The 24,500-nt window shown below is 40.1% G+C and overlaps 1 protein-coding gene across 4 annotated transcripts in view; it reads left to right on the top strand.

Annotated features, from left to right (window-relative positions):
• Window positions 1-24,500, top strand: part of EBF1 (EBF transcription factor 1) — a 284,901-nt gene that overhangs the window by 197,146 nt on the left and 63,255 nt on the right. For 2 of the 4 annotated variants that reach the window (XM_076349713.1, XM_076349712.1), the window contains exons 9-10: window positions 12,432-12,562; window positions 20,288-20,414. In XM_076349713.1, the coding sequence (XP_076205828.1) occupies window positions 12,432-12,562; window positions 20,288-20,414 (258 nt within the window). Of the gene's footprint in view, window positions 1-12,428; window positions 12,563-20,287; window positions 20,415-24,500 lie in introns of all 4 variants that reach the window. The other 2 variants (XM_076349714.1, XM_076349711.1) reach the window with 1 other exon arrangement.

Here is a 24,500-nt window from a genome sequence, read left to right as displayed (position 1 = left end):
GAGGTGTCTGCTGGCAAGCCCAGAGTCAGGTGTCTGTTCAATATCAGCCGCCAAATATTTTTTATGGGGTTGCTTCTGGCCGCTTCCTACCTATGATATTGTCTTGCCGAGGTCCCTTGGTACTTTCAGGAGCCAGCGCGGAACTCCCGGGTCTCCAGGCTTCCAGAGGTGTCTGCCCATCTCTGCTCATTGCAGAGCGGAAAGAGGATCCTAATTTAGGCAGACTGCTTCACCCAGCCAGAGCTGGAGTCTGACTTCTTACATGCTGCAATGCCTTAGGTAGGGGGTCTGAATATGGCCCTAAATAAATAAATAAATAAAAACATAACATGACTTTATCAGACACATTGAAAGAACAACTTCTCTAAGCATTTGTAGGCTTGAGTCCAAAGCATTCACTCCTCAGATTTTCAGCGTGCTGGTTTTATGTGGTGTCATTACTGGGCAGATACTATGAACTATAAATGTATTTTTATGCTTGTGTTTTTGCAAGTAAAGCCTAAATGGCTGGGAGAGGATGCTTGACCCTGCATTCAGAGCAGCACAAAGAACAGAGGAGGAAACAGTCTGAAAGACACTGAACAGGAGAGACAAGGAGGCCTCAGTCTTTGCAACGCAATCAGGGCTTCTGCTTGAAATGCAATTCAGGTTATGTCGCCTCCATTGCTGTCCCGCTGCCATCACAAACATGGGCTGAGTATTATATTGCATTCCTGAATCAAACCTTAATAATAATAATTCAATTTATATTATTATTATTATTATTATTATTATTATTATTATTATTATTATTATTATTATTATCCACCCTTCCCATGCCAGGTAGTCATTAGTTTGTAGTGTATTTCTGGACAGGACAGCAATTTAGTTAAACCTTCTGATCACTGGGATGCTTTTCTTATAGAAGAGCCAGATTGCCTACCTTTTCCCTTGGCCCAGGGCCTGGAAACCCGAGGCCGTCCATCGGACCTTGGTCTCTCCGTTGGCAGCTCTGTGTAACCTGTCACGGAGACAGCCTGAGCACAATTTTTGCACATGATGAATATGTATCTTTGCTGCATCTGGCAGGCTGCAACAATGAATGCAGAAGACTGTCATTAATAGATAATAAAAGCAGAAAGCAACATTAGTGGGAATAAGCTTTTCTTTTACTGGGACTGATTATTACTCTTTTGTTCTTGGCCTGTGACTAGATCGAGCCACAAATAACAGCTACCAACGCTGTGTGCATGCATGTGTTTTGTTGTTGGCTGGTTTTTAATCTGGAATATTTAACCATGATATCTTCAAAGTGCGATTGTGTCATACATTCTCATACGCTAATAGATTTCAAAGATGAAGAGCCTTGCTGCTTTATGTTTAGTCATGCCTTCATCTATAAATTTATGGCAGTATTATGGTTTAATGAACTGAACAAGTCCCAGAACAACAACAAAAATGCTTTTTTGTTTGAATTTAGATATTGCATACTTTGTTCTTCAAATGAATAATAAAACCAATATGTTCCTTTAGTGGTAAACTTCAGGCTAACTTCATCTCACATTACTAATCAAGTACTCAAGGATATGTGTGTGTACATATACATATGTGTGTGCGTGGTAAACGGGCACTTTCCATTGTGGTGCTAGACGTAGGCTGAACATTCGTATTCCAATAGCGATAGGCAAACCTCCGAGAACAGATGGAGCAGAGTTCAGCACAAAGGTTTAATCCTATCAGGATGATTCTTGTATGGCCATCTGGATAATCCGGCGCACAAATTCAGTGCCTGTTAAAAATACAACGTAGGCCAAGATTAGCGTCACAGATTTTCCACTAGACTTGTTCATATTTGACTTTATGATTCTCAGACTCCAGAAAATTGCATTAGAGAGCAGCCTGTGATTTGTGAGAGAAATCAGACGAGGAATAAGAACTCTTAGGGTACTTGAATTTCCCTTGAAGAAACTGGATTACAGGCACTCCCTGTCCCTGCCACAACTGCTTTGTGTTTCTACACGGGTTGTTCTGCTTCTGAAAGACAGTTACTGCGAGTTCTCTGTTGTGGGCAGACTTTCTCAATTCTGCTGAACAAAGAGATTTCAGCTAAAAATTAATTTTAGTTGGGGCTCTTGTTTTTACCAGGATGAAATAAATTCTTTATTTGGTGTAGAATCCATCTCAAGTGAACTTCTGATTGTTGCGCTATGTAATATAGCAGGGGTTTTAACTGATTTTGCGGGGGTGGAGTTCTGTTTTTTTCTTTGTGATAGTGAAAGATTCCGTAAAAGTTTAATTAATACTAATATTTAGCCTGGGGGAGTGGGAATCTAGATTTAGATTGAACTCTACATTTCATCTAGAATAGTTTCTGTGTATCATCGACTAAACCTTGCCAGTGTGGCCGTGACATACCAGTGTACATCTGAACATCAATGTTGCGTTGAATCTGAACAACGATCGCTGCTGTTGTGCTCGGGATGCTGAGCTTTTTACACCTTGCAGGGATGGGATGCTGTGGCTCAGGAGCTTTTATCTAGTCCTATGATCTGACTCTAGAGAGATTTGCTGTGAGAGATTTACAATTTTGTTGAGGTACTGATGGAAAATAAAAGAGAGAAAATGAGACCAGGGTGATGGTGAAACAAAACATGAATTTAGAAATAGCACTCACCTGCTCTTCTGTTGGGTTGGGATTCAGCAAAACAGTAAACCACAGGGTTAACATTAAGCAAATGACTGGTTCCATCCTATAAAACACTTTGCTTGTTCAGGACCTTAGTTAGCAGCACTGAATGACCAGTCAGTTAAATTAAGTAGGTTTTGGGGTATGCAAGCTATGCAGCAATGTTTGTTTTGACAGACTTTTAGGGTTGATTTATATTACACATTTTGGGCTTCCATTTGCGAGGTTGCCTTCATCCTCACCCAGAAATTGCATCAGTGTAACTATTTTTAAACTTAATGCACTTAAGCGGATGCAGTCTCCTTTCTGGACTTGCTTATTGTTTTTAAAATAGTCATATTGGCTTAGCTGGGCTCTGTAACTTCAATAGCAGAAGTTAAATCAGTAGCAAGCCGCTGAAATTGAAACAGGAGGGGCATATAGGATTTTTTTCACGGTTTTACTAACAAAGCTTTTAAAGTCCACATTCAGATAAAACGGTGCAATCCTGTGCATATATCACACCTTAGTCCTCTGCAATGCTATTGCCTTTGGCTTCCCATCTTTTAGGAACGCTGTTCCTGCACCTTTGCAAGTCACCCCATGGGATGGAGGAAGGAGTGAAGAAATTGAGGTGCAATAATTTGGGGGCTCATAGTAAAGCATTTGTCTTGCTTGGGGTCAAAATGTTCCTGTGCATCCCTGAGGGAGGAGAGTGCGCTGCAGCAGTCAGTGATTTGGTGCTTGGGTCTGAGCAAACTTGTCCCCAGTTGTAGAGCTGGAAGTGCTGCCAATATTTGGTAGGCCCTGTGCGGTATTCTTGGATGCACTGTTTCTTCTCCTGATCCAGTGTGTGTATACCCCCTGTGCAACCGAGCTGCCCAAGGTAAGAGAGACCATGTCAGTGCTGGAGCTGAGTAGCTGCATTGGTTTAGGCAGAGTGCTATGTTTGGCCGAGGCCACCCACAACAGTTTCTTCATGGCTGACTCAAAATGAAAATCTTCCAACTTCGGGGCAAAAATAATGAATGCAAAAATTATAGCTTAATATCTGCTTGAAAGTTCCTTGAAATAAAAAATCAGAACAGTGTGTCAAAAGATTTGAAATCTGTGAAGATTTCACAATAGAATTGTTAGGCTTCTTGAAATATATATCTATATTAAAATATATATTTATATATAGAGAGGACATATATATTTTTTCAATAATAATAATATATGTATTATTTATTTATATATATATTTTCATGTTTTGGCTGAACCTATATATTGAATTTAACCAAATTTTAAACTGTTTTGCAACATTGCATTTTTCTTGGAGAACTTATTATTTGCCAAACAAACATGACAGAGCTCTCTTTTGGAGGTCAAGTTTTACCTACTTGCAGTGAGATGCTAAGGACTCTTACTGTTTTATTAATTTTTGGAAAGCAGGAGGTACCTCCTAAAGTAAAAAACAAACAAGCAAAACCCCCCCAGAACTTCCTCTGTGACATGAAAGGGTTTAAAAGAATGAATGAAAATGCATTTCTTGCAATCATATAGAGATAACAATTATTATTTTTATGTAAATGTTTTAAGTAAAATACACAGCAGATTTTTTTTTTTAACACATCTCTCATTATTCAGGATTGCCTCCTTTTTCTATGCAATCATTTTTCAGGCGGCAATCAACAACTGAGAGCTTTGGAAATCATTAAGGAAAGAGAAACACAGAGGACTCCATGAAATGTAACTTTGCTAGCTGAGGCATCAGCAAGGATAAAAGAGAAACACTGGCTTAAGTATTGATTGTAGGTGGAATATTATCCCAGGTAATTTACATTTTCAATTCCCATTAATGGGAACTGAGCATCCAAAATGTTAGGCAGAAAATCACAGCCAATACCTTTAATTTCACTACTTGAAAACAGAAACAAAGGCAACCTTCCCTCCCTTCCCCCAACCTGGAGGGATTGCACGTTGCGTATATTTTTGGTTCGGTGATTTCACCCAGTGCAGACATCATGAAGAACCAGGAGGAGGTTGCCATTTTTGGCAGGGTCTTGCAACCTTTAAAGCTTGCAAATGGTAAGTCCCAAATATCAAGACGCTGTAAAGGAGGGAGCTGGGAAGGGGGAGCATGGCATCACATCCTCGTGCCTGTGTTGCATAAAGCTGCGTGAGTTATCTCCTCGAGAGGGAAACCTCTGTTACCCTGTTTCCTGCACAGCAGCTGCTTCTTGTCAGGAGAGAACAGGAGAGAGAACAGGCTGCGATATGAAAAAGGAAAGCAGGAAGATCATCACTTTACTAAGATAAACAGCAAACACATTGTTTAGCTTAAGTGTGAAGATTTAATGCTCCAGTACAATACATAAAAACTCTGCCACATTCCCTTTCCCTGAAGTGTCTATGACTAACCCTTTGGGCTGGTCCCACAGACTTTTCCTATCCAGGCTGGTTTGGTAAACTTCAGTTGCTTTCAGTTGCTCGTGCTGGATACAGCTCCAGCAATGCCCTCCACACACTAAACTGGAATGGTACCGTTGCATGGGCCCACAAACTTTTTAGGGTTCACCCTTTCAGCATGCTCAAAGTAGGTGAGCAGACGATGACAAGTCCCGCTTCTCAGGAATGAGAATATTATTTTTGGAAAAAAAAAAAAAGAGCAAAAACCAAAACAACCCAACTCAAAACCTCCCAAAATATTTGGTTCGTTCTCTCGAACTGCCAAATTTTGGAAAAATGATAATTTTCTGTTCTGAAAAAAACCACTCCCCCCATGATAAAATCGATCTGTTAAAGTGCTTAATGTGGAAAGTCCACAATAAACAATGATGAATGGAATAACCTTCCCCCCTGTATAACACCTATGCAAATCTATAAATCAAGAAGGGAAGAAATAATGTTTTTCTCCCCTTTTAAGGAGAAACATACCTTGCCAAACTAAAAATGTTGATCAAAAAGGCCTTGAGCATCCTAACAAGTGCTGCACACCTTCAGATCCAGAGTGCCATGGGAAAGAAATTTAGGCTCAGGCTATTCCTGGGTACTGCCTTGCTCAGAGCCACAAACCCTGTGTGATTTCAATAGCTATGAGGTACCTGAGGGAAGATCTACACCAGATGATATACAAATGCTGTAGAAATCCCAGAGTTAGCACTGAGTCGCTGCTACATTTGAGACTCTGCAACACTGAGTAGACGTAGCAGCTCAGTTCCTGAAATCAGTGTATTGGCATTAGTATGTCGGCTCTGCTGCTGCTAGTTCTCGTGTCAGGTTGGATGAGCTCTGCACTGCACAGGGTGGTCCACATGTAACCTAAGTGTTTTTTGAAATGGGAAACCCCAGTTCCGTATACATTACATAGCTCTTGGCAGCTTTGCACAGAGCACTGCCCAACTATCTTAAAAAATCTAGTTCCTTATTCTGCAACTTCTTCGGCTGGGTTTTTAAGCACATACTTAAGTGGTTTGTTGAATCACAACTTCAATAAGTCATGGTTTTGAGTGCTTAAAACTGATTTGTCTTGATATTCTGAAAATCAGTAGTTTGGCGAAAGCATTTAACAGGTTGCAGGATCAGACCCATAAACTGTGGGTTAATCTGTGTCTCATTTATATATTTAGCCTGGAATTAGGTTTTACCCAAGAAAAAAAGGAAAATTAAATTAAACTCCAGATATTTTCAGTACTTCCTCTAAGATGAGACATAGATTCCCTGTTCCTCTGAATTTCCAGTTTTAACTGCCTTTATGCAACTCTCTTTGCGTGTCACAATACATTTAAAGAGAAGAAAAAATAAAAGCACATAACCCATCATTTAAACTCCTGTTGTGATGCAGCAACTTTTGTCAGAGCCTCATTTTTGGAATAATGGAGGATGAAGCCACACTTCATGATAAAAACTGCAGGCGAGGTCATTCTTACAGTCACCAGCACAAACTGGATATTAATCATAGAGCAAATACATTTCAGAAGCTAAATAAGAGCAGTCCCAGAGCCCTGCTGGTAGCTGTGCATCCCACTAATTCACCTCAGTGAACATTTACCTCTAAGCTCAATTAACCCTTCTTCCAAGGCAACCCATAAACTTTGTGGTAAATATGTTTTTTTCCTCCCGCCTCGGTTTTCTATCAATGGAATAGATCATTTCTGTTGGAGGATAAAATGCTATCCCAGGTCCCTAATTATCTCAGGTCCCTAATTAAGAATATGAGATGTCCAGTGTGTGTTTGTGAGGGACTTGAATCGGTAGCTCATTGATTCTGTAAATTCAGATGTTCGATGCTCCTGAGGGCGTCTGCTTTTTCTTCTGTCTTCAGGTGCTATTTGAGGCAGGTACAAATGCTCAGGAGGCAGATGGATGGTGATGTGGGGGAGAGGAATTTCCTAGTGCAATTGCCTGTGCACAAAGTTAGTTGTTAAACATGTACAAGAAGCTATGAGGAAACGTTATTGCTGTTGTTTTGTTATTATTATTATTGTTTTTAGTATTATTAGTACCATTGTTATTCTCCCTTCCAAGCATTGTTCAGAGGCAAATTGGAAATGTGGTAATTAGGCCCTGGCTGGTAGTGTAGTACTAGTGTCCTGAGCCAAAGTTCAACGCCCTGAAATGAAATTTAAAACAATTAATCTGTTAGATTTTTATCGCTTGTCCGTGTTTTCTCAGCAATTCCCTCAGCACGCGGCCTTTGATCAACTCTCATACAAAAGCTAAAATGTGTGCCTGCTGCTAGCAAGATGGGGCTGACATTAACATGGCACTCATAAAACAATCAGAGCAGTGAAGCCCTCAAACAGACAGGGCATAGTAATATTTAATAAAAGCGCACACATAATCTTCAGAATTAGCATTTTGTGCCTTGCAGTACCTTTGGGAGAAGAGCTTTTATTTGTGGAGTGATCATTATTATAACAAAGAAGAGCTACCTAATAATTTCCACTTTAACTCTGCAATATGCCACGAGCATTTCTGAACCATTATGCTAAACTGTGGCGGGGTAATCATTTTATTGTCACAGTTTGAAGGAAGAAAAATCCCCTGTATATCAGTAGCTAGAGGAGTACAGGAACACAGGAACACACTGACACACACAGCACACAATGAAAAACTTTTCCTTTTTGCTACCGTGTGCTGAAGTTGGTACCTACCATCCTTTGTATGGAAGGTGATAAGATTTTAACAATGTATATTCTGAGAAAAGATGAAGGTTTCAAAAGAACATTGCTTCCCTTGAAAGTCATTAAGGTTTTTGCTCATAAATCCTTAAAATTTATCGATAGAGACCTTAGCTTTGAAGTCAGTGGCAAAATTCCCATTGGCTTCAATGGGTTTGGGATTGCAGAGCCTCCCACTAACAGCTGTAGCTGTTATCTCAAACCGCAGGAGCAGCACAATGAAACATGTCAGATGTTAACACTGATTTGCCTTGATATTATGCAAAGAAGGAGAGCAGTTCATTAAGACTCATAACCGTTAGGCCATTTCAGCAGGTGGAGGATGTGGCCACATCACCTTCAGCAAGGAGCTGCAAGGTCCGTGCCTGCAGTTGGAGGTGTAATATTTAGTTTTTCCTCAGTCCAGCGACCGTTCTGAGAACATGCAGCAAATGTAATACACTCACGCCAAAGAGTCTTAAAATGTTATCTGAGCTAGGCTACCAGACTCTTTTGGTTCTGGTTGTAGTTGGCTGCCAGCTGTTCATTTAAAAAAATGTTTATATGTGTAAGAATATGTAATTATTCTTTTTTATTATAATTCTTCTCTGGACTTTAAGTCCGTTCATGTTATCAATCATGTACACTTCATTGCCTTTATTAGAACTGGTCTAAAGTCCTTCACTGCATTTTTTTAGCAGTGAAGTTTCAGACTTCAACTAAAATCTCTTTTGCTACAGAAAAACATAAATTTTATGTAATTTTTTTGTATTTGTTTTAAAAATACCATTTTAGAAATGATGCTTTGGTGTTACAGAAGGGCATGTGAAGTGATACTATTTTGAAACAAAATATTTTGTTTTTCTTGGAAATATTAAAAAGTGTTATAGTTAATGCCAGATAAAGGTTTTGGAACTTTACATTCTGCAAAAAAATGTTCTGTACTTTGGTTTCTCTTGTGACCAAAACAAAATGTAGAAAAATGAAGGTCCCCAATGAAAAGATTATTCTGCCTGGCTCTGTTTTTCTAGTGTTGCACAGAAGTAAACACCTTCCAGACAGCACTTTGAAAGTTGCCAAATGATTAACAGAAGAAATATGAAGAGCTGAGGGCCTGAGCTGGCCAGACATTTGTACCAGGGGCATAAATAGAGCTGAGGTCATTGTCTTGCCCCCCTCCCAACGTTACCTGTGGTGACGCTGGCAAATGGGACCCGATTCTCCCATCCTCCTTCCTGGTGCTCCAAGGAAAGGGCCTGGGAAAGGCAGTTTTAGTAAGACCAATGTCCCAAACAACACTGGCTGTTGCAAATATGTCATTGTATAAACATGTTTTGTGCCTTCAAAAACAGGTAGCAGTCTGGGTGCCTCTCTCAGCACGTCTCCTCAGGCTTCCTCGGGATGCAGCCCTTCAGCACAGCTTCCCTTGCAGGGAAGCACCTTCGTGCAGCCCTTCCAGTCTTTACAGACACTTGCATTTTAAGATAAGAGAAGCTCTGTGGGGAAAGCTGGGAAGTCCCACTGTTTTTTGTGACTGGTCCCAGGGGAAAATAATGCCCTGAAATCTTTTGGGAATGCACAGCGCTCTTGCTGCTTCTCAGGTAGTGCCTGCAAAGGGTACCAACCTGCCCTGCTTATTAAACCACCACGTCCTGACTTTTCCTCCTCAGAGGACATGTCCTGGGCTATTGCCAGCAGTTTCAGTGAGGCACTGATTCAGCATAGTTGCTACATATTTAAATAAAAGTACACGTGCGAGTGGTCACATTGACTTTGTGGGCGGGAGCGTCCCAGTGAACAACCCACAGCCCCAGCGCAGCACAAGGACCTGAGTGTCTTCTCTAAGTCCCCCTGGCTGCCATGGGACTTGGCATGTAGTTGATATTAAGCACATACATGTATAAAGTATCAGAATCAAATACATGAAACAGCACAGACAGTGCAGCACCTTGCACTTCTGAGTGCAATGTAGGTACCGCAAAGAACATCACAAGATAAATAGCAAGACCTTTAGTGGGGACCTGTAACTGCAGAACAGTATCTTGCATTCATTTCAAAGATGAATTGAATCTATAATTTTGAAGCCTGCATATGTTTTCTGTTAATGGCTTATGGTCTCAAACAGTTTTTATTCACTGGTATTTAGGAAAAAAATGTTGCTTGTAGTCTTTAAGAAAAGTAGCTCATTCTCTGAGACATGAGAAACTGATTATCTTTGGGTTTTATTGTAGGGTGTGTGTGTCCACAATCAACTGGAAATACTGGAAAGGGTGTAATTTGGAAGTGATTTTTATTTTTATTTATGAAAAGGTTCGATTCTGTGAAAGGGCTAGATGGCGTTTTGAAAAGCTGCTTTCACTGTAAATCCATCGCTGTGAGCTCAGCTGAAAGGGAAAGCATTTGGATTTGACTTTGCAAAGTTTTTTATGCACAGTTTTATGCAAGTAACTTGAATCCAAATTAAACATATTGAAGTTAATTCTGTGTGCGCGCTACATTTTCATGACGGTGATGTTAGGATGTTTCTTTTGTTAGCTCATGTAAAAGTTGATGGCTGTGCTCTGCCAAGTTTGGAGTAGGGTAATGATTTTTTTCTGCTTGTGTGTTTGTGTTTTTCACTGGAGCTGGCATCCCCATCAGCTTAAGTAGTGGAAAAGTTTGTGCCTGACACTTACAACCTTTTGTAGGTAGGGACGGGGTCTGTTTGCTCCCCTTGCATGCGTTCCATCACCGGTGGTGCGAGTCTGTAGCAGTGCCCACAGAAACACTCACTGCTAAGGGTGACTCAACAGCTCCCTTTCCAGCTCCCTCCTGCTTCCCAGCTCCATGCCCACCCGCCCTGCCCAGGGGCTGGGAGGAAGGAGCTTCTCAGCAGCCTCACCCACTCTTGCAACTAGCTCCAGACGACCAGAACTTCACTAAATCATCATAAAGATGCAGAGGGTCTCTTTAGCATTTTATGTCTGGAACATTTTAAAGTAGGCTTCTGTGAATGAATTAATTTGCTGTCTTTACAATTAGAAGAATGTAGGGCAGGGGCTGTGCCACTACACAGCCACATTAATTCATGGGTGCAAGGGTGTTGTCCTAGATGGTGCTAACACGTGGGTGGCTTTCACAGCCCTATCTTCCTAATAAATCCTTACCTGATGAAGTGTCTGAGTGCTCTCCCTTGAGTACATCATCAAATACTCAAAGTTACAAACTAAATTAACAGCTCAGCCAGCCTTTCAACCAAGTAGCAATTCACAGACAAATGCCAGCAACCCTAAAAGAAGTATATATGCAGAGATATATATATGCAGCTAACGAAGTCCTGCTGATTGACACCTAATTGATATTGCAGAATCAGTGTGGGCGATGGCAGCCCTTCATGTGTTTTCAGTGGAGCCAGCCTCTTCTCTCTGCTGAGAACTGGGTTCATATCTAAAGGAAAGAATCTTTCAACATTGAGGTTGACTGGTGGAGTTTTGCTGCTCCTTAAGGAATCTGTTTTTCATGGCTAATGAAATTGTTGAGGTACCCACTTTACTTAAAATATTATCTAATGGTATGGTGTCATATTTTCACCTCATGCTGTATTTGCAAGGAGAAGTTGGTGGCATTTGGGATGGAGTTGCTTCTTTTCATCAACCTATATGATCACCCTGAGACTCCACAGCTGAGAGTTACCCAGGGCTTTTTGTCTTATTCAGGTTATTTTTACAGTAATGTTATTCCTGTTGCTTCAGCACAGTTAAATTCTGATGTACTCTGGTACTGCAGAGGACAAGAATCAGTATGTGGGTGTTTATATTGCCCTATCCCACCAATATATAAAGTTGAGCATGCTTCTGCTTAGATAGTCTTAAACCAGAAGGTCTTACACCAAGATTTGAGCTTACTACTTTGAGCAGTGCTTGAGTTTTCAACATCCTCTCAGGAGGCACTTAGTACAGATGATGCCAAGCAAGTGGCTAGTGAAAGCGGGGACAGACTCTAAGAATATGGCAGCATGCATTGCACACGCTTCTTAATTATCCAGTAGATGCAACCTAACTGGAATGACTAGATGGCAGGATTGTAGGTTTTGGTTTGGGTTTGGTTTTTTTTTTTTGTAGTGGCCAAAGCATTGAGCAGGGCAGGGTGGTTTAATACTAGAACAACCTGGATCTGATTGCAGAATAGTTAAAGAAATGCTGAGGGTTACACACTTTTCTATTTAGCCAATATTTTCCATAATATTTATAGGAGTTTCGTTGATGAATTTAGGTTATGATGGATAATAAAGCAAGCTCACTGGAGATTGTTTTATTAACTCAGGTACTGTGCATTTCATATAGAATAAAGATAGGGATTTGTCCTGATTTCCAATTGGTCTCTGCCTCTCATGTTGTGATTTTTTTGTTAATGTAGGCTTAAAAAAGTTAATTTTTTCAATGCAGATAACAAAACCAAACAGAAATTAATTGAGAAAAAATGCTTCCAAAGACATAGTTTGAGGTCATGCACATGTACTAGAAAGAACATGATTGCTGAAATCTTTGTGTTAGTAAGGGGGGAAAATGAAAGCTCCTTTTATTTTATTTTTCTCAAGTCTTCTATCATTAAAATCTCGTTCTAACAGCAGAATACTTCTCTTTTTCATGTGTGTTGAAAAGCAGCTACACCATGTATCAAAGCCATCAGTCCAAGTGAAGGATGGACTACAGGAGGTGCCACTGTCATCATCATAGGAGACAATTTCTTTGATGGGTTACAGGTCATATTCGGCACCATGCTGGTTTGGAGTGAGGTAGGTGTTGTCTGAACGGTAATGTCTAATAGCTTTGTCTAGCTTATAGCTAGCCTGTCCTTTTTCTATGCCACATGCTAAATCAGCAACAAATGTTGAGATGTGAATCCTTTCCTCATTCAGTTTTATGAAAATAATTAGTCAAGTTTACCTGTGGCAGAAATCCATTATAGCCAGGGGATTTGCATCTCTTCTCACTGGCCTAGCATTTAGCTCAGTGCCTTTTATTCCAGGAAAAGGGAGGGATAAATGCCTGTGTGAATAATTCTGCATTTAGCACTACAATCGCTAAGGGCTCACAGGAAACAAACGTTTAGGTGATCCTGCTTTCCAGGGAAACTGGCTGCTTGTAGCTGCAGCTCAATAAGGTGGAGATTGCAGAAATTCAGCACCTCTGAATAGCATATCCTTAAAAGTGTAGGTGCTTGGTGTAAGTACCATCCGCGTAATAGCAGCCACATACACAGTATTGTATCCACAGTGGAAAATACAGACTCGTCATGCCCAGCGGGGGCCTCTATAGTTTCACAGTAACCCTTTTTTTGTTTCTTAACCATTTTTTGCTGTTGCTGTTCCTCCCAGTTTCTCAAATCCTCTCTTCTCCTGGCACTTAATTAAACGTGGAGTCTGATATTCCCCCAAAGCCCATGGAAAGTTAAAACCCAGGGAGCGTCATCCAAACGGCCACTTCCAGTGCGCAGGGCCGTAGAAGTCAGGGCAGAGTTCCCACTGGCTTCACTGGCATGGGAAGGCAGCTCCAAGGAACGGTTTACGTTTTGCTTTTATGACTTTTCAAAAGCATTTTGGAGGTTTTATAAAAAATCGTTATTTTCATGATTTTAAAACTGAAATAAACACGCTAACAGACAAACCAGCATCTCCGAAATAGCTATACAGTGCTTACCCAGTGATGTAAGGATCTTCTGATGCTTTGCCTTATATCCTATAAATATTATATCAACATTATAGCTTAATTCATATCCAGCACATTCCCCCTACTGATTCCATTGCACATATGGCAGCATTTTTTCCATATGAAGAGTATCCTCTAATGTCCTTCATGGGCTTCACTATTCTCTCTCTCTCTCTCTCTCTCTCTCTCTCTCTCTCACTTGAGGACAAGTGTGGATGAAAGGGCATTCCAGAAAAGGAGATATATTAAATGAGCCCTATTCTGAAGCCCTTATGTGATCATGAAAGTGCCCCCTGGGTCCAGTGTAAGCATTTTGTGTGTTAGGATTGAAGCCATTATGGCTACAGACGTTTAACAGGGAAAGGTGAAGAGGCTGGGAGGAAAGTGCTCCGATTTTGGTACTGCAGAATTGGATCTTTCATTATAAAACTTGATACTATTTATTAGTAGAAGCCATTAATTGGCAATTTCTAATCTCAGGAGAGCAAGTGCTGGTCAAAACATTGTTGCTGATGGTTGCAAGGCCTTGTCATAAAATTAATAATGTTAGAGCGGGTCCAGACCAAAGTCAGTCTGTTTGTCGTGAATGCTGTAACGGGCTGCAAGTTGGCTTTAAGTGAAAACTATTTCACTGTCTGTCCCTTACAGAATTGCTTCTCCGTTTCATAACCTATGAGAGCAATAGAAAATCCTATAGGGGAAAATAAATGATTTCTAAAAGAAGCGGACAGACATGATAAACAAGTGCAGAAATGCATGAGCTGTCTGAGCGATCCCTAAATAACAGTGATCTATAAATAATTCAAATTGCACATACTAGCTACATATGAAGTACAAAATAAGTTCTTTCATTTGCCTTCCTGTTTCTAAAAATGTCTAGTGCGTTTTCAGTACCCAGCAAGAATATTTCTAGAATTGAACTGTCGATCTTCAAACCTGGAGCAGGTTCATCCTGAGTTGCCAGCCAGGCCCAGTTTTGAGCAAACCTGGCCAGTTTATTTTGCCATTGAAGTCAAGAAGAATTTTCCAGTTCATCCCGTTGTTTCATGGATCCAAAGAAAACATGATTTTAACTGAGCTGTATAAAATCCAAAACAAAGCTAGATAGGTGGAAACTAAAGAAAAGGAGTGAGTTTTGCAGAGCATTTTCACATGGATTTTTCTAGCTTCACTTTCAGTTGTAATTGCAGGTGGTTCGGGGAATGAATTGTAATATTTAAATTAAGCATCATTTTGCTACAGACTTTGCATGGGACCTTGGGCAAATCACATAATCTGCTTAAAGTTCAATTCCCTTTCTCTACCATAGTAATAAGATTAGTCACCTTCTTTGGAGAGGTGCTGTGAAGATAATTATCGTAAAGGTCCTATATTACTCAGATTTTATTATAGCAAAATCCATGTAAGTACCTGAGATGCATGGATATTTAAAATATAAATCCTACCACAGTTCAGAAGCAAAAAAAAATATTGTTCATTTTAAGGGTGAATTTGTTGCTGTCAAGCAGCATATGTTATAAATAATTTGAAATGTAAATAATATATTTTTAATTTATTTTACATGTATTCAAGTTTTGTAATTGAAATATTTATATGCTTGAAATGGAGTTGACTGTGTTAAAAAAGGAGGTTTAAAATGGTTTCTGCAACATATATTTATTATTTAAACATATATTTTAGCTGTAAACACTCTAACATAATTACAACCTTTCTCAGCCAGGGAGAACTAAATAAAAACTTAATTTGTCGCATTAATTTTGTGCAGAAATGCAGATACCCTAAGCCAGTAGGTTCAATTAATCCTTAACTTCCATATTACTTTATAAAAATGACTTTAAAAGCCCTTGATATTTTCAGAATACAGCAAAATGAGCCATCTAATGTCTTTTTTCAAGGGACTTTCATAACCAGCAAACAAACGGCACTGGTATATCATGTGCACATGCTGAATCTGGACAGACAACTCCCAGCAAATAGTTTATTTGCCAGATAGACTCTGCCTTTCTGTTCGTCCAGTCCACAAACAGACGGAGTTGTTATTTGCAGGTTTCTACCCGGCATTCTGGGTCTGTGTGTGTTGCAAATATTCAAAATCTGAGCTGGTGATAAAAATCCCCTGTTGTTTCTCTCTTATTGGGGGGCTGAAACTCTGAGAGTCGAGTTTCAGGGCAAATACACGATTGTGAAGACAAAATTAGTTTCTTATAAATATTCCACAATATTTGCTTAAAATGAACTATTTCTTCAAACATTTGCCTGCCAAGAACATTCCTCCAGCTGTACAGAGTCAGCTGGAAACAACTCCTTTTTCTTTTATATTAAGAAAAGATGAAGCACTGAAACGTCAGTTCTTTTACCTTTGTACAGCACAAAAACAGAGGATGATTTTTTGGTTTGGCATTTTTGGGTTTTTTTAGTGCTGCTGAATCAAATTCTGTGACACAGTTTTTTATTTTGCTTTTTATATTTATTATTGATTTTGGAAGCCTCTGTTTTTGAGTGCTTATTTTGGAGGTCTGACTCATTTTTAAAAAATGAGTAGGCACTCTCTTTTTGAAAACCAAGGCTTGTTAAGCAGCATCTGGACGCCCAGAATTGAGGCATGCAAAGTCACTGGTCATTTTTAAAAATATAGGTATCTTTAGGGTCCTGATCTCACTGAAAGCTGTAATTACCTTCAGTTGGTGGGATTTTTCTTCATTCCTGTCCTAATGGTCCTCTTCACATGGAGTCCAAGTTAAATTTATGACTGATTGTCATCATTTCCCTAACCACAAACCAGAGCTCAAGCATGCAAAAATAAACTAGTGACTCAGATTAATGACATCTCCTTATAAAATGTCACTTTTAAAAAAAGAAAGTAACCTGGCACTCTGAAGAGTGTGAAATGATGCTCTATCACACAAGAATGTCTAGAATATATTAGCAAACCACAGAAAGAGGCTTGTTGTACACACTCAAACCAAATGTGTTTTGGATTTTGAAGGACACGCACCTCCCTCCATTCTGAAGGTCTCTAACTCAGGTATCTAACTCATGCAGTCCACAGCATGTCCCAGCTGACATGTAAGAGTTTATATCAAACAGCTAGTGCAGTTGCCAAGTATCAGACCAATTCACTTGAAAATCCCTTGGGAGAAAGGGACCAGTTACTAGTTTTATGCCCAGCTCCAGATCTCAGTTAGCCAAATGCTGGAATGGAAGAGGAAGCTGGATCTGGGATTTTGGCTGGTGGGCTCATCTCCAAATCACAGGTTAATGCCTTGCTCAAGATTTACATTTTAAAAATGTGTTTAGAAATGCACGTAACTCACATACAAATTCTTAGTTCTTGGCATGTCATTGGTACGGTTGTTATGATGCCTGTTAATGCACCAAGAGTTCCCACCTGAGGTTAGAACACAGAAATGGCCATATGGGGTCAGGCATGGAAGTTCCTCTAGCTCAGTATCTTGTGTTTGGTGCTGGCCAGTGACAGATGTCTATAAAAACAACAGGGTGAGCATGTAGTGATGCTTCCCCAGAACACTCTACCAGACTTCAACAGTTTGGGGCTCAGAGGCTTCCACAAATGGTGTCTTTACTTTTAATATCCCTTAATGCCAATAGCTCACCTTTTCCAGATGTTTTACGTGAAAATATGAGACAGACTGTGCCTTGAAAAAGAAGGTGCAGGCTATATCAGTGTGAGAGGAGAAAACATTGTAGGAAAAGGTGGAGTTGATTCCCAAGGTCAGGCCACAGGTTGACAGTGTAGACAGGAAAACATCCCATAATCCTGGTGTTATTGAAGTCGGGCAGATTCGGTCTTGCCGTGGGTGGGCCTGGAGTACCCAGACCCATGCAGCACCCATTGGGTCACTCCGATTGCAAAACCTAGTTAGGGCAATTTGGAGAGCTGGTCCTGGTCCATAACGCAGATCCTGGCAGCACTAGGGAATCAGTTCAAGACCAAAGGTGAGGTTCTGGACAGGTTTTGAAGTGCAGTGACATTGTTTGTCCCTTAAAGACAATTTCTTGGTATGACAACAATATAGGGGACTACTGGTATGTAACCAAGCTTGCCAGTTCCTTTCTGTGTGCCTGAGGACTGAAGGCTGACCCAGAACAAAGGTCCTTCTAGCTCAGCATTATATCCCTGACAGTGGTCAGTGGCAGATGCTAAGGAGAAAAAGCAAAAGGGAAAGGCACGTATTCTTCTGGTATACCTCCCAAGCTTTAGTTCTAGAGAAGAGAGGAGTAAAATATATCCTGAGTATCCTAAACCATAGGACTTCAGACATAATGTTCACCCTTTGGGAATGTGTGGGTGACATTATTATATATTTGTGGTTTTAAACACAGTTAAACTTATTTACTTCACAGCACAAAGGAAAACCAAACTGATTGTAGAGAACAAACCAGGAAACTTGCTTAACTCTCCCCAGCTCTCTGTAACAATGGACCATAAATAGGTCAGACATTTCTTGGGAACCAGGGAAGATGAGTATTGGAAAAGGCCACAAATTATGTTTAAAGAACATTAAAGTGGTGACAGACCAGTAAATGCTGGGAAATTCAAAGATGCAACCAGAAGCTGCCTGTATAGCTCATGCCAGAATGGGGGTGAGGGGTGCAAGGCACATGCTGGTGTAGTAGACTAGCATGTTAACCTTTACTATTAAAATCCTTGGCTGTTTTTACAAATATTTTCCCCCTAAAAATGTCATGAAACTTTTCTCATCTTGCCAGTTCACCCAGTTAACTAGAACCACTTGAGGATGGGATTTATCTCAGCTATATTTGGCTGCCTACAGTTAAGCATCTAGTCTAAACTTGTGATCTCAGTTCATTGGAGAAAGGTAGATGCTTCCAGAGAGCAGCTCATCCCAACATGAGACATATCTAAAGCACTGGAAAAAAACTGCTATTTGGCAGTGCTTTCTGCCTCTGCTGACTATTGAGGGTGTGTAGAGAATTGGCCTAGACCTTTAGGCTTTGGTCAGCCCAACTGTAAATCAACTCAATTTAAGTAAAAGCAATCCTTGGAAGTTTGTTTTTTTTCTTTTCTGGTCCTGCCCCCCTCCCCCCCCCCCCCCATCAGTAGAATGAGTAATTTAGAAAAAAGGCAGGTTTCTTTTAAAAATAAATAAGTTTCTAAATCGCATGATTTCAAAGCAGAGCCTGAAAATGTTATTTGGAGCTCACAAACAAGAAGGCATCAATTCCTACATGATCATTTCTAAAATGATGTATGACTTCTGTGGATCTGAATAACTTTTGGAGCATTTGATGCTGGTAGTTTTGGTTTTAATCTTCAACTTGATTTAATATTAATTTTCTTATTTTAAATATGGAGAACTTCCTACTGTGTATGCCATTTCCCTCAGTAACACAGATGGCTCTCAGACAGACATTACTCTCCTTCTGTGCTTTTTCAGTCCTTTGTCCTAAACAAAGAACTGATTAAAAGTCTGATTTTTTTGGTAGGACCTTACTATAATTTTGAAATATTTGGTTCCTAGTAAAAATAAGAATAAAATTAGCTTTTTATAAAAAAAAAAAATTCTATTGAAATGTATTCCCTAATCCAGGACACGATTCAACCAACAGCATAGAGTAGTTGACTGTCTGTATAGGGTGCCCATGGCTTTGCTCACTGTCAAGGCTGGTTATGGTCTCGGTCTTGTTTGCCTCTTTAGAAGTGTGTTAATGTGCCACAGTCAGTTAGAGAAGGATTATCCATGTGCCAGAGCTGTATCTTGGTTGCTGGACAGAATCATGTCACCTCTTCTATGTACCTCTTTTTACTATTCTTGTTTGAGGGAGCATAATGAGTGAGAAGAGGATATTTCAGTGATGGGGAGGACAATGCTGTAGTTTCTGAGTGCAGCAGAGATTTGAGTTAACCTGCCATAAATCAGTGAACTCCTAGATAGCTCTAATATTAATTGCAAGGACTATGTCTTAAATCCAGTCCAGAATCCTGAAAGAGCAAAAGTGTCAATCTAGAGCCTGGGAAGTACAGCACTGACCCACCCCAACCTTTTGTGTTAAGAGGATCAGGATCCCCAGCCCCATTAGCAAGAAAGTTTAAGTTTGTCTGCTTGTTACTGTGTGAATCCACATCTGCAGGAGCCCTCTCAGATGTGTGTCAGTCATTGCAGTCAAGGCAGACTGGAAGTGGTGGTTAGATGGTTATATTTGGTATACCTCTTTTGAGTGCTCTGATCATTTGCAAGGAAAGATCCAACATCCTGCAGAAGCCAAACTTTGCATTTCTGCAGTAATCAGTTATACCTCCACAAAATGAATAGAAAATTAAAACAGCAGCACATGGTGCTTTTACAGTACACAGATGTCAGGTGGGGACCAGTGCATTTAAAAGCCTGCCTGGGCTTGGGCTGTGCGGTGAATCTCAGCCTGGGCTTGCTCTGTGCCGTGTTTACACATGTAACTGCATATCATTTATCAATCAGATTTGTTGGACACTGTCGTGACCCCAGTGTTCACCTGAGCAAACATAGGCATCCTGCTGCTGTAAGCTAAAGTTATTGCATTAAACCAGGGCTAATGCTTGTACTAGAAAGCAAGTGCCTGCCGTGTATGAAAACAGAAATAATGTTGTTATGGCTGAGGAGAATGCTTGTAAATATTGTAGTCACTGGCTTTTGTGTGGGTTACATCAAGATTGTATTCAAACATTGGCAGGTTAATTACATGTTTCGGAACTTGTTTACTGTGATCTGAGAGGAAAGTGTTATTAAAGAATTGTTCGGCATCTAACAGTGCTTTTTTCTCCTTTCTTCTCCCTTCTCAATGTTTTCCTCTAGCTGATTACTCCTCATGCCATCCGCGTACAGACGCCTCCCCGACATATCCCAGGGGTTGTAGAAGTCACATTGTCCTACAAGTCTAAGCAGTTTTGTAAGGGAACGCCTGGAAGATTCATTTACACAGGTAAGGATGCTTTAGTACTAGATATAACACGGAGAAATAGGGCAGGCAATATATCACACTTGCTAGGGCTTCTGCTTTCGTCATTAGAAGCTGTACTGTATTTTATTATTTTGGCTGAGCACGTCATTGAAGGTACCAATTTAAGGTTGAATTTCAGAAATGGATGCTCATAGAGATGAATCTGAAAACATACCAGTGTGGGATTTTCGTTTGCTTGTTTGTCCTCGCAATGGGACATCTCTTTACCCAGGAGGAGGGAGGAAGGAGAGAAACAGATACTCCAGTACTTAAACAAACAGAGGAAGAGTGCAAGCATAAAGAGCCAGACATACTAGTGCAATCACGAACCTGCCTTCCAAGAAGTGTCTTGCTAAATATCCCCATCTCATGTTGTCCAGCAAGTGTTGCAAGTGTTCAAAGCAACAGCCTGTTCGCCTGCCCATCTCACCATAACATACTGGTCTCTGACATCCAGGGAGGCTAAGTAGCCTTCACTCCAGCCGATGCTGCACATAGTGACTTGCAGTGTGTTTTGGGGTGGCATCCCACACTGAGACCACTAAGTCGAGTGGTTTGGCCTGAAGAATTATTAACAAAAAAACTCGCTAGGACGTTGCAGGTGCTGTCAATGTTAAACCACTCTCAGTAGTGATAAGAATGGCCTGGGAAATAAATCAAGTAGCAGCCTAACTTTTTAAAAAGAATGTGTGTCATTGATTCCTTGGAAGGTATGCATGTTACAAGAATTAATGGCTTGGTCCAGGTTTTGATGTGCTTGTCCTTTTATGCCCTTGTTCTTTCACATATGCAGACAGGACTACTTCTGTGAGTGTTTGCCTGAACTGTGGTTCATCACAATCCAGTGCAATCCCTTTCCCCATTCTTGATTGCCCCCGAAACTTTAAGAATAAGGTATATCATAAATACTTGTGGCTATGAGGCATTCTGAATTACACTGGGCACATATATTGCTCCAGCTGTGAATGTACACACAGGGACTCGAGGCAGAGGAGAGATTTCTGTGCTCCAGCTGGGTAGCAAAGCTCTCATTTGATTTTTCTTAACACTGAGCAAGTTGAACAAAGGTGCCTTATAAAGCTTTTTGTCTTTTTCAAATACCCTCTGCCCCAGTTGGGATTATGCACTGGGTTTCTTTAAACTGGGTCTTAAACTGTTCGTGTATTGCCTTGCTGGCTGAGCAGCAGGCACTTGAGGCTGTGTGTATTTATTGTGAAGATTATGATTTCAACAATGTGTGGGAAATTCATATATTGGACAATAATGCACCATATCAGAAAACTTATTTAGGGTTTGAATGTGTTGGAACAAAAGAAAAAGAACAAGCAAAGGGTCAAATTGCCAGCTGGTGCAAATTACCAGTGTATACCACATGAAAGTGTCAGCCAGAGCTCTGGACAGTTTGACCATGAATCCTTTCCCTTCTCACTTTCTTACTCACATAAGTTGTGCTGTCCTGCTTGTTGTCAAGGCACGGGGGTGGCTACATCTTGGGCTGGTGAAATGGCAAGTATGCATGCAGAAGAAGAAGAAAGGGAGGAAACCTGCCCCGCCTCGACTTTGTGAAGAAATTTTTGGGGACTTTGTTTTGCGATTTTAATGTAAAAGTGGCTTGGACCCATTTTGGTTTTGCTTTTCAGATCATCATTAATTAGCTTTTCCAGTAAAAAGGAGGGCGGCAGTTCAGCCTGTCTGCCCAGAAGCAGATGGCTGAATGTGGAAATAAGGTGTCCCAGTAGGGAGAGTGTTTCCATATATGTATTTTCAGGTTAGTGTTTAAAACACATTATTTTTCATTCAATAAATGAAAGTTCCGAAATACTAAACAACAATGATAAAATCAAAGGTGATCCAATCCATGGACAATTCTCTTACTTATGCAGCTTTTATGGAGCTACGGTAGATACAGAAAAGCTATTGTGACTGAAATCGTACCTCAGACAATTTGCATTTTCCTTTTAGAGGTAGCCTGAAATTAAATGTGGCTTTTTAAAAAGGACTAAATGAAACTAAAATAAAAACAATTAATGCATCCTGACCTTCAGAAGTGCCTTCCAGCCCTTTAAACAAAATGCAGGTTCAGTACACGCCTGCCGATTAGTTTTAGTTAATTGAAAATTATAGGATTGACCCAAGAGGAAAATTTTGTTTGCACTCCAATCACTTTTACAAATTAAGGAAAATTACCACAATTTTGTTTAGCTAAGGTTTCACACTGAGTTCACGAAATTAGCTCAGCCATCCCAACAAAGTCAGCACTTTGTTAGTGAGCTCTGGAAAAAAACTAATAGTCTATGGTGCGTACAAACGAAGCATAGAAAAAGCTATGATGCTTTAGAGAACTAGGCCAAGTGTTTTTAATTAGGATTATTGGTTCATTGTAAGTTTTGAAGAACAATCAAACTAGCAGATTAGCTGTTTCTTTTAAAGCTAGAATTTCTTGCCATTCATTTTTCCCATGAGAACTTGTTTTAACTCCCACATAGCACTATTTTTTTTTCTTTTTTTTTTTTAAGAAGGCCTGCAGGAAATGGACCAATTGGAAGTTGGGATACAGTAACATTCCCCAGCATCACTCCAGCCGATGGGAGTTTTTCACAATGTTCTTCAGTGAACTCAGTGTTCTGGAACATATTACAAAACCACAGAGGCCAAATGTTTTCTCAGAGGAGTTTGGCCTCTGTTTTTGGCCGAAAACATTTCAGCATCACTTGCTGCTTATTTACCCTGCTATTAAGAACAAGAAAAGGGGAGAGGAGAAAAGGGGGGGGGGGGGGGGGGGAGAGAGTGAGGGAGAGAGAGAAAGAGACCTGGGGTTTGTGGGCAGTGCAGGAGCTGATCAAGCGTTGTTTCCTTTCTGGTGAGAATGTCCCTGCTCGTTAATAGTCCCATTTTGTGGTCAGGTCTCATTTAGAAGAAATTATTTTTAATCAGTGTTCAACAAAATATCCCCTCAAGCCACCTGGCTGTAAACTGTTTTTTTCTTACTGTTAAGTACTTAAGTTCTCAGAAGAAAATACCCAGTGACCCATTAATTTTAGCCTTTTTTTCCCCTTTAACTGCAAATAACTTAGTAACATGATCTCTAAGTAGTCCATGTGCCATCTAGGAATCAAGGTCACATGTATACAGAGAAATCCTGGATTTTGTAAGTATTTTTGAAAGAAATAAACGAGTGTCAACCCTGTGCTTACAAGAAAACATAATTTTTTTATTTTCCATCTGCAAAGCAAGCCATTAGCATGCACTTATAGAGCAATTATTTCTTAGATTTTAAGCTTTGACATTCCTGAGAGAACGTTTTTAGAAATACAGATGTCTGAACACATCTTGCTTGTATGTTCATTTTGGAATAATATTAAAAGTCCATATTGCACAAAGAAATACCCAAACATGCTGGTCAGTATTTCTCCATGGCACCCTTCATCTGTAAGTCTCTTCTGGTGTTGAAGAGCGCTGAATGAATTAAGCTTCATGTCACAACTTAGGAGTCAGGTATGTATCACTACCATTATTTTAGGCCTGGAGAAACTGAGATAAAGGAAGAAGCCATTAGGGATACAAATCTGTAGTTAGTTTACCAAGGTGACTCAGGGCATATATGGTTGAGTTAAATAAGGGATGAGAATTGGCACAAATTTGTGATACCTGGACAGGCCTGCGAGATTTTTTTTGTTTTGTTTTAATTTAAAAAAATGAATGCATCATGGACAGCGTGGTTTTCACAGGTGAATTTTGCTATGGTACTAAACCGTGAGATTTGAGTGGGACTGCATGAATGTAAGTGAAATGAGAATTTATCTCACTGCATATTGGAAAGGACATATGGAAGGTCCATAAAAATGCATTATGCTGTGTCTCCTACCACCTGCTCAGTTTTAGGTTTTGTGCTTTTGTTCCCAAACTAGAGCAAAGGACTACATAGGGGCCAGAAGTATATAGCTTTGTCACCGAGGTTGTGTATACATGGGGTTAATTCAGATTCTTGGCTGAGCAGTACCCCAAATACTGTTCCTTTTATTTGAAAATTGGTTACGTGGTTGGATACAGGTTGGAATTTAGGGACGA

This window comes from Aptenodytes patagonicus, chromosome 12 (assembly GCF_965638725.1).
Source record: "Aptenodytes patagonicus chromosome 12, bAptPat1.pri.cur, whole genome shotgun sequence".
NCBI classification, from domain to species: Eukaryota; Metazoa; Chordata; class Aves; order Sphenisciformes; family Spheniscidae; genus Aptenodytes; species Aptenodytes patagonicus.
The sequence above is the reverse complement of the archived record's forward strand: the minus strand, read 5'-3'. Positions and strand labels throughout refer to the sequence as shown.